At 43.0% G+C, this 15,268-nt stretch overlaps 2 protein-coding genes across 2 annotated transcripts in view; both read right to left on the bottom strand.

The window, feature by feature from the left end:
* The window catches only part of LOC109479655, a 13,258-nt gene extending 7,761 nt beyond the window's left edge, over positions 1 to 5,497 (bottom strand). Inside the window, exons 1-5 of the mRNA XM_019781642.1 lie at positions 5,466 to 5,497; positions 4,389 to 4,784; positions 3,984 to 4,230; positions 3,645 to 3,836; positions 3,205 to 3,527 (exon numbers count right to left, since the gene is read on the bottom strand). Of these exons, the coding sequence (XP_019637201.1) occupies positions 3,205 to 3,527; positions 3,645 to 3,836; positions 3,984 to 4,230; positions 4,389 to 4,763 (1,137 nt within the window). The 5' untranslated portion in view covers positions 4,764 to 4,784; positions 5,466 to 5,497. The remainder of the gene's footprint in view (positions 1 to 3,204; positions 3,528 to 3,644; positions 3,837 to 3,983; positions 4,231 to 4,388; positions 4,785 to 5,465) is intronic.
* Positions 5,498 to 9,191: 3,694 nt separating this feature from the next.
* Positions 9,192 to 12,359, bottom strand: LOC109479779 (actin, muscle). The gene is made up of 5 exons (XM_019781779.1): positions 12,255 to 12,359; positions 11,212 to 11,607; positions 10,826 to 11,072; positions 10,457 to 10,648; positions 9,192 to 10,335 (listed from the first exon to the last, which is right to left on the bottom strand). Exons 2-5 carry the CDS (start codon positions 11,584 to 11,586, stop codon positions 10,010 to 10,012), a joined length of 1,140 nt encoding a protein of 379 aa, XP_019637338.1. The 5' UTR covers positions 11,587 to 11,607; positions 12,255 to 12,359; the 3' UTR covers positions 9,192 to 10,009.
* Positions 12,360 to 15,268: the final 2,909 nt, after the last annotated feature.

The raw sequence follows: 15,268 nt of genomic DNA, 5'->3' as shown, positions 1-15,268 counted from the left end.
ACCTCTTTCGCGGTACTAGACGCTTACAAAACAAAGTCTAATTCGTCATGGCTGTCGACACAGGTTCAGTTTTGTATAGAGCTCTGAAGATATCAAGTTAATTGAATATGACTATTAGGCTGAACAGCCAGGACTCTGTCACAAATAAAGACTTCGTCACGCAACTCTGCACAGGACTGCTCGCTCAACTCTCCGTCAGCTCTGCGCCAAATGAAGTCAATTCGTTGGAGCGCAAAGAGGTGAAAGCAAAACTGAACGGTGACACCAACCAACGAATTGACTTGTTTTGGCGCAGAGCTCTGCGTGTGCCACAGACTGACGGATAGTTGTGCGAGCAGTCCTGTGCAGAGTTGCGTGACGAAGTCTTTATTTGTGACAGAGTACTGGCTGTTCAGCCTAATAGTAATATTCAATAAACAGGATATCTTCAGAGCTCTATGCAAAACTGAACCCGTGACGCCAACCATCAGCATTGACTTGTTTTGTACTTATAGCTTTATTTACAATGGTCTAACCAAAATAAGCGTGACGCCAACTAAGGAATTGATTTGTTTCGGCGCAGAGCTATTGACTGCAAGCTTGAAACCGACGTAACCCTATCTGTCAGAGCAGCAATAGCCAGCTCTGCGGTCCCCTGGTACGTTACAAAGCCTAGTAGTCACATTGAACTGGCTTAAAATCCCCGAAGCTCTACACAAAACGGAACCTGTGTCGCCAGCCATGACGAATTGACTTGTTTTGAGCGTAGAGCGCAAAGAGGTGAAAGTAAAACTGAACCGCGACGCCAACTAACGAATTGACTTTATTTGGCGCAGAGCTCTTCGTGTGTCACAGACTGACGGAGAGTTGAGCGAGCAGTCCTGTGCAGAGTTGCGTGACGAAGTCTTAATTTGTGACAGAGTACTGGCTGTTCAGCCTAATAGTCATATTCAATAAACATGATATCTTCAGAGCTCTATACAAAACTGAACCCGTGCGGCAACCACCAGCATTGACTTGTTTTGTACTTATAGCTTTATTCAAATAGGGTCTAACCAAAACAAAGCTATGACGCAAACCAATGAATTGAGCTGTTTCGGCGCAGAGCTATTGACTGCAAGCTTGAAACCGACGGAGGCCGACTGTCAGAGCAGCAATACCACCTCTGCGGGCCGCTGGTACGTTACAAAGTCTAGTAGTCACATTGAACTGGCTTAAAATCCCCGGAGCTCTACACAAAACTGAACCTGTGTCGCCAGCCATGACGAATTGACTTGTTTTGAGCGTAGAGCGCAAAGAGGTGAAAGTAAAACTGAACGGTGACGCCAACCAACGAATTGACTTCATTTGACGCAGAGCTCTCCGTGTGTCAGACTGATGGAGAGTTGAGCGAGCAGTCCTGTGCAGAGTTGCGTGACGAAGTCTTAATTTGTGACAGAGTACTGGCTGTTCAGCCTAATAGTCATATTTAATTAACTTGATATCCTCAGAGCCCTATACAAAACTGAACCTGTGTCGACAGCCATGACGAATTGACTTGTTTTGAGCGCAGACCGCAAAGAGGTGAAAGTAAAACTGAACGGTGACGCCAACCAACGAATTGACTTCATTTGGCGCAGAGCTCTCCGTGTGTCACAGACTGATGGAGAGTTGAGCGAGCAGTCCTGTGCAGAGTTGCGTGACGAAGTCTTAATTTGTGACAGAGTACTGGCTGTTCAGCCTAATAGTCATATTGAATTAACTTGATATCTACAGAGCTCTATAGAAAACTGAACCCGTGACGCCAACCAACGAATTGGCTTGTTTTGGCGCAGAGCTCTGCGGGGGTATCGCGGAGGGCTGTACGAGCAACCTCCATGGAGGAGCTCTTCAGAGCTGAGGGCTGAACGAGCAACCTCCATGGAGGAGCTCTGCAGAGCTCCTCCATGGAGCTAGCTCGTGCAGCCCCTTCTCCCCAGTCTGCGCACTGTGATTGGCAGGCGTGGTGCCATTTTGTCTGCTGTGAACGCACCATTGGCTTTCTAAACAACGTGGCATGGGAACCTCCCCCAGCAGTCTTTATCAGTCGGCATACTGAGCTTAGTATATCAGGTCTTTGGTAAACACACTTACAAATGGGACATAGTCAGATTGTCTACTTGTTTGTTACCCTGGAAGGGAAAATTAACTTTGGATCTTTCGATCTAACTCTTTGATGTAATCATGTTCATATCTTAGTGGAATTCTTATGGGATTGGCCTCTTTAAGGGGTCAGCGATTAAGACTTTTGTTTTTGTTTATGTGGTGTTGGCATCTATATTGCCGTGGGGAGGTTAGATCAAGCACGGGTTATACTTGTGTTTGTTTAAAATGTTGACGGCTTTACTTGATGGCTATATTGTAGCACCTGGTTCTACAACTTTGCAAGTTTGTACCCAACCAGTTTCTCGTGACTTTAATAATTAAGCCTAAGTCTTTTTAAAACATTCACTTTGGTATAAAGAAGAATGTACATGTATACTACATCAACTGGTGCACAATATCTTAGATATATGTAGCATATGAAAGATGAAATCACAGTATACAAGATTTGCATTTGTACTGATAGCATTTTAATAGCCTCGGTTCATACAAGGTCAAGGGAATGCACACAGGTAGTAAACATCACAAATGCAGATTTATCAGTTATAATACCACTTCGTGTCGAGGAACATTGACTAGGCTGGTTCTTGGGATTGACAAGAGGCATATTACTTAAACATAGAGATGGTGCATGGTTAGAACAGACAGAGGAATGGCACGTAAAGCATTGCAGAACTTCCACGAACAATGCGTAAAACCTTCTCTTTCTACACCTTCACGTTATTCCGTTCGTCGTTAACGTTTTCATACCACAGTCTCTTTTCCTGTTAAATACATAACGCATGTGTGGATGAAGACTTAGACTGGTGAATGTGGTCCAAGAATAGAATATTTTGTCGGTCAGACAAAAGGATGCCTGTAATACACAGATTACATGCGGTTACAATCTTTCTCAGAACTTATGCATCGAATGTGATACACGCACATGTACGTAGTTTTTGCTAACAGGCTCCATAGTTGTCTCAATGGTTGAGTTTCCTCGTTGACGTACACCTAATCAAGTCATTTCCTTCAGTGGTCCCAACACACAATACGGAAGAAAGCAGCAGGTAGCAACATAGGGTACACAGTACATTTACAATTCCCAACAGTTTACATCGCTTAGAAGCACTTGCGGTGGACAATGGCGGGGCCGGCCTCGTCGTACTCGGACTTCTTGATCCACATAGCTGCGAAGGTGGACAGGGAAGCCAAGATGGAGCCACCGATCCAGCAGGAGTACTTCCTCTCTGGAGGAGCGATGATCTTGATCTTCATGGTTGTGGGAGCCAGAGCCACCATCTCCTTCTGCATACGGTCACCGATGCCAGGGAACATGGTGGTGCCACCGGACAGGACGTTGTTGGCGTACAGGTCCTTACGGACGTCGATGTCGCACTTCATGATGCTGTTGTAGACGGTCTCATGAACACCAGCAGACTCCATACCTGATTGAGACAACCAAAACTGTTAAAATAGTTGCAATAAGGTTGATGACGAAAATACATTTATGAACGCAACCTAAAATGTACACAAAGAGATCTGATGTGTATTCTTAGACGTACCAAGGAAGGAAGGCTGGAAGAGAGCCTCAGCGCAGCGGAACCTCTCGTTGCCAATGGTGATGACCTGTCCATCAGGCAGCTCGTAGCTCTTCTCCAGGGAGGTGGAGGTAGCTGCCGTCAACATCTCCTGCTCGAAGTCCAGGGCGACGTAGCCGAGCTTCTCCTTGATGTCACGGACAATCTCACGCTCAGCTGCATATCAAGAAAACGTCCTGGTTAGATCACAAGGCAACGCAAAGTTATTCTACATTACCTGGAAATTTTTGGTAACGCCGACGAAATATTGAAATCGATATCACCATGGGAAAAATAAGCTAGAGACGATGAAAAGAAGCTTACCGGTGGTGACGAAGGCGTAGCCACGGTCGCACATGACCCTCATCAGGTAGTTGGTCAGCTCACGGCCGGCCAGGTCCAGACGAAGGATGGCGTGGGGCATGGCGTAACCCTCGTAGATGGGCACAGTGTGGGAGACACCATCGCCGGAGTCCAGCACGATACCAGTCGTACGACCGGAAGCGTACAGGCACAGGACAGCTTGGATGCACACGTACATGGCGGGAGAGTTGAAGGTCTCGAACATGATCTGGTGGAGTAATGTGGAGAAACAATTTTAAACCATGAACATCAATACATGTACATCTAACCAGACATCTGTCCAAGGAATGTTTTTCAACAAAATCATTTAAGACCATGAACCATTGCCAGTTCTCCTGAATCACATGCATATGATATTATATTCACCTGCGTCATCTTTTCCCTGTTGGCCTTGGGGTTGAGGGGAGCCTCTGTCAGAAGGCAGGGGTTCTCCTCGGGGGCGATACGCAGCTCGTTGTAGAAGGTGTGGTGCCAGACCTTCTCCATATCGTCCCAGTTGGTGACGATGCCGTGCTCGACTGGGTACTTCAGGGTGAGGATACCCCTCTTGCTCTGAGCCTCGTCACCCACGTAGGCGTCCTTCTGACCCATACCGACCATCACGCCCTGATGCCTTGGGCGGCCGACGATGGATGGGAAGACAGCCCTGGGGGCGTCGTCGCCGGCGAAGCCAGCCTTCACAAGTCCGGAGCCATTGTCGCAGACCAGGGGAGTAGCTTCCTCCTCTTCGTCGTCGCACATATTGACGGTTTAGTATAGGTTCTGTTGAAGAAGAAAGAAATGGGTTGTAGCAGACATTCGAACAGTGCTTATATTGTGCTGGTATCAATTCTAGTACTTAAAATTTATTGGTTTGATAGGTTTATCTGGATCAAAATATTAAAGGACTCTGATATTACCACGCTTGAAAACAAGTTTTGCAGAATTGCCCGCCCCTTTGCTAGGCAGTATATTCAGCTTTGGCTGGAAAATTTCTCTCGCTGGTTAAGCTTCTAACACTATAGGTGCAATCGTTATCGTTATATTTTCAGTATCCCCATCCTAATCGTTTTCAATTGGAGCTGGCAAACAAGATATTGCATAGCATGTTTACGAACCATGCAAATAGGACCATATAATTGACTGGGAATGAGGTTTTACTCTCACAAGCCGTTAAAGATCGCTAGATATTTCTTTGTCTCTCGTTACCATGTTTAGGTTGTCCTTCTTCCCTCCCACTGATACCCATTGCTCTTAAAAGACGTACTTAAATTGGTTTCTTTCGAAATTGTGACAGCACATGCTAGATGAATATACCGTAATGGCAGCCACAATCTTTCAATGCATTGATAAATTGTCTTTCTCTTTTGGATAACTAGTAACAACAAGCCCATGTGCACGACACCAAACGAACTCCTGGACGCTACTGGTAACATAACACAACACGTATACTATCAACAGTACCTGTGAGGTCTTGAACGAAACCTTCAGCCAGTTGTTCCAGCAAGTGGGTAACTCTCAGTCGGCTGTCGCCCGGTATTTATACGTTTAGCAAGGCAACATTTGCATACAAACTGCATAGCAGCAGACAATCCATTCTTAATTTAGCCGTGGTCTACATCTTGCAGCGTCAAGGAATACTTGTCAGTTATAGTAGCCTAATATGGGTGATATTTCGTAGAAGCTGTGGTGAAGGGGCAAGCCAAAGGTACGGATTGCCATGGGAAAGGTTACGAGTGACTGAGGGTAAGAACGTGCATCTCTGAGCCAACCTATGACCTGTTCGTATGGATCTTCTTCGTACTATACAGACTAATCGTGACATATGGCTACCATCATATTCACAGACTTTACTAAAACTGTTTTCTTATGATAAGGATCTTGAAGATGACATGCAGCCATCGTTTTGTTGATAAATCCTTAAATCTTAGACGATAATCTATGATGTTGATTTATAGACTAGACGTAAAATGATGCCGAACTCTGTTCTGTCCTGCTATTTTTACCTACACTTTGTTGTTCTTGTCACAGTGTTTTGAAATAATTCGTGTTGCTAGGCAAGGCTGTTTCTTTAGTGCATTGAGCTTGTTATCGTCTTGCTTATTATATCATTTATATTCACACAGCTTGGACAAGGTAGTTGTGACATTTGCGTTATGAACAACATGGCAGACATAGTCAGTGTACATCATGCTTTTGTCCAATGAAGCATGGTCATACTCTCGACGAGTGTCAGCAGATCTCTGTGTCTGACATCTATGGTTAGGGTGAAGAACATTGTTCATTTTGGCCATATACATTTAAGATACGGTTATGGTTCCTTGTCTACGGAAGTACTGGTTTGAGTAGCTATTCCCCAGTAATGACTGTTTATGATTGACATCTGCACGTTCCAGGACCAGCTCTTCTATTAACAACACGCGACAAAACCTTATACGTCACCGACTCTCATTACATGTGTAAACAGTCAGACGTCACAGCGAATACAAACAAATTAGATGCCTACAGCGATAAACTAAATGTGAAAATCTGTTTCTTCTGTTGAATTTTAGACTTCTCGGACTAGATGTCTTGAATGTACCACATCGTCATAACCACTAAGTGGCAATGGCAAAAGTATGATCATCATAAGTATTATGTATTCAGCATCTGAAATTACCACATACTGAATTATCCACATTTTTTTCAGATCAATACGTTCTGAGCCATTTGAGCAGGCAAGGAGTTGGTAACCAGGGGATATATAGTAGCTTAGAAATAAAACACGTCGTATAAGAATATTTGGGTCTGTGTTCAAAGGCGCTGTTGGTAAGGAATATTTGTATGACCTCACGTACTCTCATTCACCCAGTGACCGTACTGGACAGCTCCTGCTGCACGGGTGAATGGGGCTGTTTAGTCAGATCACCCTGTCCATCATCCCGCCATCCCAGTTATTTATTGTTCGTAACATACTTCCAATATCTGTTTGTCCTCATGTCCATAATTGGGGACTACTTCTCCGAAAACCGCTCATGCAACGGCAGACTTACCCGAAATTGTAAATTCCACAATCAGTACGTGGCTAAAGATAATGGTTAGTCATCTTTTCAAAGTCTAATTTCAGTATCTTGAGACAAGAGGACGTGGATATATTCGCTACAAGCTGGGAAACGGTACAGCCTTCCAGCATATGCATTGCGCATTTGAAAATCTTGTACCAGATAGCCACTGCTGTGCTACTAGTCATAGGGATATAGTAGTACTTGTAGCCAACACAACTCGGCGTATATATTTCATTTTGGAAAAGTATGATTCCCTCTTCCATCAGATGTGGAGTTGGGCCAAGTTGAACATCAAGGCCGTTTGGCTCATTTTCTGTAGCGGAAGTGATACACTCCCTTTTATGAATATGCTGGCCTTGTTCTTACATAACTAGTAGTAGTATACTATTAGTAGAGTTTCGCAGTTCTTTGTGTGGCACACATCCAGATCGTGCACGACAGATATAAAACTGGTGACGAGTTTTGCAACACTGCCAACAGTACACTAGGTTACTGTTGGAATGGGAGTTTATTGAGCCAGAAGCATGCAATTCGAGACTAATTCGACACAGTAATAGTGAGTATAATACTTTAGAAAAATGGTCTGAAACCTGCACAACAATGATCATCGGCTTGTGATGAGAGCTTGAAGAAAAGCTGTTAAGCTTTTAGATGTCCAAAATCTATATTTCAAGCCAAAGGCTTATTAAATTAGCAACCAAAAGTTAAAAACAAATAAGGCTGCATTCACCTAAAATTTGGTAGCGAAGGTGTACGTGCCCTTATGAAGCACATACAGCACATTGAGTGACAGGTTGGTCTAATCGAGGTCAACGGGGGACACATTACCGATGCTTATGGTGTCAGTTGAAAATTTCCCGCCAGAAATTTTCAACAATGCCTGCATCAAAACCTGAGACTCTTTGTATGTCTACCTCTAAAAGATTAATCACCTGCAGGTCCTTCACGCATCTACCCACCACTACCGAAAATCCCCAAGAATCAACATGAATCAATGAGAAAGTATGATTTCCTGAAACCTTGTCCATGGCAGCCTGTTAACATCCTCTGTACATGTGTTGCAGTGTGGGACAATACCTTGACCCCAGTAAGGGTACTGGGGGGGGGGGTAAAATGAATATCTGAGGACTTTCATCTCAAACATCATATGACATATATACCAACAAATGTTGGTATAATCCCATCATTTATGTGGGTTAGTTGTCGCCATACAGTCCTTTATAAAAGACTTATAACTTTGTTTGCCGAATTCGAAGATAATATGGCGAACGGTTAAGGCATTATCTACAAAACTATGAGAGTTTTCGTTGAACGAAGTTAGCAGACCAACTCAGTAATTTAAACAATACACTTGTGTAACCGGGAACAACCAATATACGGTACACCTGGTAATGGTATCAACTTGACTAAAATCATGTCTGCTGGACGATAGATCGCATTGAGCCAGCGAGTGCAGAAGACAACATTTCCGTTTTAAAACAGGCGCCTGTTCCTGGAAGTGGGTCCCAAACATGGCAGTCCCCACAGGGACATGCGCACAACATGCCATTTGACGTCAATCGTTGTAGGATCCGGATATTTGCTACCAATGCTTTCTAATTGTCATTGTATCTACTGTATTCAATACAGTAAAACATTTCAATGCCTTAATACAAAGGTCTCTTTCTGTAAATTATTTCGTAAGATCCTTAGCTGTTAATTTCGTCTATTGCTACATGGCCATTTGTTGTTAATTCAGGACACAAAGGCAATATATGAGTTATTTCTTTTTTGTTGTACATTATTTTGAAAACATCCTGATGTTAACTCAGTCACTGATGCAACCATTAGCTGTTAAACATTTTAATGTTTACGATGTGTACATTGTTCGCTTTACCCTGCTCAGAGGCGATAATCTATTACTTCAAAGAATGTGACAGCATCCTTGACGGATTACCAGTATATGTCATGCTACTTGAAGAATCCACTGAATCCTATTTGGGAATGTTCCATTCATTACAAATAAACATGTATCTTTGCATCATCTGACTGTAAGAATGTTACTTATTCACAGTAAAGCAGTTAACGTCATATCTTAATATTGTTAAAACATCGCATCAAACCATTTCGCAGCCGACATGCTTCAAAAAGTACACTTGGCCATACACTTTATGTGATGATGACAAGTTTATTTACATAAACATATACAAGTTAAAAGTCCATGACAGCCTTACGGCTGAATTATAGACTTCTTACAATTGTAAAAGCTTTAAGAATATTATAAATTCAGACTATCGACTTACAATAAAATATACATAATACAAAATCGACGGTACAGGAATACTAATCGTCCAGTATAGCACCTTGTATGTTACTAACTCAAGATCCGAAAACGTACATATCATTCAGGAACTTGGGCATGTAATAGATCGAGCTTATATGTCGAGAAATATTGACTGGGCTGTCATAGGCTGGTTCTTGGCACATGAACATAGAGATGGTGCACGGTTAAAACAGACAGAGGAATGGCACGTAAAGCATTGCAGAACTTCCACGAACAATGCGTATAATCCTTCACTTTCTACACCTTCACGTTATTCCGTTCGTCGTTAACAATTCCATCTCACAGTCTCAATTCCTGTTAAGTGCATAACGCATGCATGTGTGGATGGAGACTTAGGGTGGTGAATCTCGTCCAAGAATAGAATATTTTGTCGGTCAGACAAGAATGTCTGTAATACACAGGTGACATGCGGTTATAATTACAATCTTTCTCAGTACCTATATACGCATCGAATGTGATACACGCACATGTAGTATTTGCTAACAGGCACCATAGTTGTCTCAATGGTTGAGTTTCCTCGTTGACGTACACCTAATCAAGTCATTTCCTTACTCTGGTCCCAACACACAATACGGAAGAAAGCAGCAGCAACATAGGGTACACAGTACATTTACAATTCCCAACAGTAAAGTTTACATCGCTTAGAAGCACTTGCGGTGGACAATGGCGGGGCCGGCCTCGTCGTACTCGGACTTCTTGATCCACATAGCTGCGAAGGTGGACAGGGAAGCCAAGATGGAGCCACCGATCCAGCAGGAATACTTCCTCTCTGGAGGAGCGATGATCTTGATCTTCATGGTTGTGGGAGCCAGAGCCACCATCTCCTTCTGCATACGGTCGCCGATGCCAGGGAACATGGTGGTGCCACCGGACAGGACGTTGTTGGCGTACAGGTCCTTACGGACGTCGATGTCGCACTTCATGATGCTGTTGTAGACGGTCTCATGAACACCAGCAGACTCCATACCTGATTGAGACAACAGTTAAGTGGAAAACTGTTAAAATAGCCGCAATAAGGTTTATGACGAAAATACATCTATGAACGCAACCTAATATGTACACAAAGAAATGTGTATTCTTAGACGTACCAAGGAAGGAAGGCTGGAAGAGAGCCTCAGCGCAGCGGAACCTCTCGTTGCCAATGGTGATGACCTGTCCATCAGGCAGCTCGTAGCTCTTCTCCAGGGAGGTGGAGGTAGCTGCCGTCAACATCTCCTGCTCGAAGTCCAGGGCGACGTAGCCCAGCTTCTCCTTGATGTCACGGACAATCTCACGCTCAGCTGCATATCAAGAAAAAGATATGGTTTGATCACAAGGCAACACAAAGGCGTTATGATGCGAACTACATTAAATGGGATTTTTGGTAGCGCCGACGAAATCTTCTACTTTACATGGCGGTTGTTGAAATCTATATCACAATGGGAAAAATAAGCCAGAGACAATTAAAATAAGCTTACCCGTGGTGACGAAGGCGTAGCCACGGTCGCACATGACCCTCATCAGGTAGTTGGTCAGCTCACGGCCGGCCAGGTCCAGACGAAGGATGGCGTGGGGCATGGCGTAACCCTCGTAGATGGGCACAGTGTGAGAGACACCATCGCCGGAGTCCAGCACGATACCAGTCGTACGACCGGAAGCGTACAGGCACAGGACAGCTTGGATGCACACGTACATGGCGGGAGAGTTGAAGGTCTCGAACATGATCTGGTGGAGTAATGTGGAGAAACATTTTCAAACCATAAAAATCAACACATCTAAAAAGACATCTGTCCAATGTTTTTAAAAATCATTTAATATCATTAACAATTTCAAGTTCTCCTGAATCTCATGACATTATAGTCACCTGCGTCATCTTTTCCCTGTTGGCCTTGGGGTTGAGGGGAGCCTCTGTCAGAAGGCAGGGGTTCTCCTCGGGGGCGATACGCAGCTCGTTGTAGAAGGTGTGGTGCCAGACCTTCTCCATATCGTCCCAGTTGGTGACGATGCCGTGCTCGACTGGGTACTTCAGGGTGAGGATACCCCTCTTGCTCTGAGCCTCGTCACCCACGTAGGCGTCCTTCTGACCCATACCGACCATCACGCCCTGATGCCTTGGGCGGCCGACGATGGATGGGAAGACAGCCCTGGGGGCGTCGTCGCCGGCGAAGCCAGCCTTCACCAGTCCGGAGCCATTGTCGCAGACCAGGGGAGTAGCTTCCTCCTCTTCGTCGTCGCACATGTTGACGGTTTAGTATAGGTTCTGTTCAAGATGAAAAGAAAATGGGGTGTAGCAGACAGTCTGACAGTGTTTATATTGTGCTGGTATCAATTCTAGTGCTTAAACTCTGTCGGTTTGATAGGTTTATCTGGATCAAAACATTAAAGTACTCTGATATTTCCACGCTTGAAAACAAGTTTTGCAGGATTTCCCTTTGCTAGGCAGTTTAATCAGCTTGCTTGAAAAACGCTCTTAGGCTTACGAGTCAAAGCTTAACACTAAATGCAATCGTTATTGTAACGGTTATATTTTCAGTCATCCTAATCGTTTTCAATTAGAGCTGGCAAATTAGATATTGCATAGCATGTTTACGAACCATGCAAATAGGCCAATATAATTAACTGGTGAGGAGGTGTACTTTCGTAAGCCAGTAAAGATCACGCCCACTAATACACATGGCTCTCAAAAGATGTAACGTTACTTCAATTGCTTGCTTATCGAAATAACGACAATACATGCTTGATCTATCTAAATGATTTGAATAATAGTTAGTCTTTTAATGCATCAATACCATAGCCTTGCTGTGCTGGATAACTATTAACAACAAATCTATGTGCATGACATCAAACTAGCTTTACTAGCTGAGCGCTACTGGTAAAATAACACAACGCTTATACTATCAACAGTACCTGTGAGGTCTTGAACGAAACCTTCAGCCAGTTGTTCCAGCAAGTGGGTAACTCTCAGTCGGCTGTCGCCCGGTATTTATACGTTCAGCAAGGCACCATTTGCATACAAACTGCATAGCAGCAGAAAACCATTCTTAATTTAGCCGTGGTCTACACCTTGTAGTGTCAAGGAATACTTGTCAGCTATAGTAGCCTAATATGGGTGAAATTTCGTAGAAGCTGTGGTGAAGTGGTGCGGATTTTCATAGAAAACGTTTCGAGTGACTTAGGGTGACAACATGCATCTCAGACTTAACCTATAACCTGTTTCTATAATAGTTCATTTTCTTATACGGATTAATCCCGACATGTAACTAGCATTATATTCACGGGCTTTACTAAACGTGTTTTTTATGATAAGGATATTGAAGATTGCATACAGCCATTGTTTTGTTTACAAATTTTCACATCCGTATGTTAGACTATAATCTATAATGGCTATTACCCAGTAGTGAATGTTTATGATTGACATCTGCAATCCTTTCAGGAACAGGACTTAAATCAGCAACACGCGACAAAACCTCATAGGTCAACGAGTCTTATTACATGTGTAAACACAAAGACGTCACAGCGATTACAAACAAATTAGATGCCTAGCGATGAACTGATCATGAAAATCTGTTTCTTCTGTTAAATTTCAGATATCTCAGACCAGATGCATGAAATGTACCACATCGTCAAAAGCACTAAGAGACGATGGCAAAAGCTATGACCATCAAGTATACTGTATTCACTCTAAAAAGCAGATACTGAAGTCCACATTAACTACGTTATTTCAGATCAATACGTTCTGAGCCTGTTGAACACTGTGGTAGCAAGGAGTTGGCTTGTAGCTTTATAATAAAAAAAGACAATATGCCTCTCTTGCATTTAATGAGAAATGGCAGCTTTGAGATAGCAGCTTCAAAATAAAATATAAGTAGTGTGAGAAGATTTGGATCTGTCTTCAATGCCAAGCAATATTGCTAAGGCATATTTGTATCTCCTCGCGTACTCCCATTCACTCAGTGACCGTACTGGGCAGCTCCTGCTGCACGGGTGAATGGGGCTGTTTAGTCAGATCACCCTGTCCATCATCCCGCCATCCCAGTTATTTATCATTCGTAACATACTTCCAATATCTGTTTGTCCTCATGTCCATAATTGGGGACTACTTCTCCGAAAACCGTTTATGTAACGGCAGTTTACCCGAAATTCTAAATTCCACAATCAGTACGTGGCTAAAGATAATGGTTGGTCAGAGATTCAAGGTGTAATTTCAGTATCATAAAACAAGAGGACGTGGATATATTTGTTACAGACTCGGAAATTGTACTGCCTTCCAGCATCTGCATCGTGCATTTGAAAATCTTGTACCAGAGCACCACTGCTGTGCTACTAGTTATAGGGATATATTAGAGTAGCCAACACAACTTGACATACATTTTTCATTTTGCAAGCGTCTGATTCCCTCAGTTGTGGAGTTGGGCCAAGTTGAACATCAAGGCCGTTTGACTCACTTTTGGTAGCGGAAGTGATGATACACTCCCATTTATGATGTCCTTGCTCTTACATAACTAGGAATAGTATGAGTTTCGCAGTTTTGCGTGTAGCTCGTGCACTACATATATGGATATAAAACTGGTGACGAACTTTGCAACTGCACACGGGGAAATGGAAATTGAGCCAGAAGCATACAATTCTAGACTATAATGTGGTAGTAGCATTGAGTCTGGTACTTTAGAAGAAGACCTCGAAACTCCACAACTATGACCATTGGCTTGTTATCTGCAGCTTGAAGAAAAGCTGTTATTTGAATAAAAGCTTCGAAGTGTCCAAAATCTACATTTCAAGCCAAAACCTTGACAACCAAAAGTTACAACAAACAAGGCTGCATTCATCTACAAGTTTCAAAATAAGTTTTATATGCCTATTATGAAACACATAATGCACCTTGAGTGACAGGTTGGTCTAATCGAGGTCAACGAGGGTCACATTGCCAATGCCTATGGTGTCAGTTGTAAATTTCCCACAAGAAATTTTCGACAATTCCTGGATCAAAATCTGTAACTCTTATGTATGTCTAACTCTAGACGATTAACTAACTGTAACTCACGCATCTACGCACCATTACCAAATTACCAAAAAATATCAAAGAATAAACATCAATCAACGAAAAATTGTAATTTCCTAACACCTTGTGCACGGCAGCCTGTTAACATCCCTGTACATGTATTGCATACTACTATACTGGGACGATACCTTGACCTCAGTAAGGGTAGTGGGAGGGGGGGCTGTAAAATGAATATCTGCGGACTTAAGCATCCTAAATACCAACAACTGCCGGTACAATCCCTATCTGTGGGTTCGTTGCCACAATGCAGTCCTTTATAAAAAGACCGTTGTTTGTCAAAGATGATACGGCATGATGCACGAAAGTATTGCAAACTGGAAAGTCTTCACAGAAAAAATATACTTTCATCCTTATATTGAAAATAATGCTACAGAGACACGGCCGCGGCACACATGTATAACCTGGAAGAAACATTATAAGGTACACCGCTATATGATGGTATCCACTTGACCAAAATCACGTCTGCTGGACGATAGATCGAATTGAGCCAGCGAGTGCAGAAGACAACATTTCCGTTTTAAAACAGGCGCCTGTTCCTGGAAGTGGGTCCCAAACATGGCAGTCCTCACAGGGACATGCGCACAACATGTCATTTTACGTCAATCGATGTAGGATATTTGCTTCCAATGCTTTCTTTGTTATCGCATCTACTGTATTCAATACAAGAAAATTATTTCTATACATTAATACAAAGGCCTCTATTTGTGCATTATGTTGTATTTAAGATCGTTTATTGCAGCCACATGGCCATAGTGCAAATTCAAGACACAAAGGCAATAGATAAGTTCTGTTGTTTCTTCGTTGTTGTACATCAAAATGTCAACTAAAACATGATACATCCGTTAGCTTGTAAACATTTTAA

The sequence above is a fragment of the Branchiostoma belcheri genome, unplaced genomic scaffold, assembly GCF_001625305.1.
Source record: "Branchiostoma belcheri isolate BF01 breed outbred unplaced genomic scaffold, Haploidv18h27 scaffold5, whole genome shotgun sequence".
NCBI lineage: Eukaryota > Metazoa > Chordata > Leptocardii > Amphioxiformes > Branchiostomatidae > Branchiostoma > Branchiostoma belcheri.
The sequence above is the reverse complement of the archived record's forward strand: the minus strand, read 5'-3'. Positions and strand labels throughout refer to the sequence as shown.

Bases quoted from the DNA above. Each gene is read 5' to 3' on its own strand.
- LOC109479779 (XM_019781779.1), bottom strand. From the start codon at position 11,586: ATGTGCGACGACGAAGAGGAGGAAGCTACTCCCCTGGTCTGCGACAAT. The intron at 10,649-10,825 runs GTAAGCTTATTT...CTTGATATGCAG, and splicing joins CTACGCCTTCGTCACCACGG to CTGAGCGTGAGATTGTCCGT. The intron at 10,336-10,456 runs GTACGTCTAAGA...TGTCTCAATCAG, and splicing joins CTTCCAGCCTTCCTTCCTTG to GTATGGAGTCTGCTGGTGTT.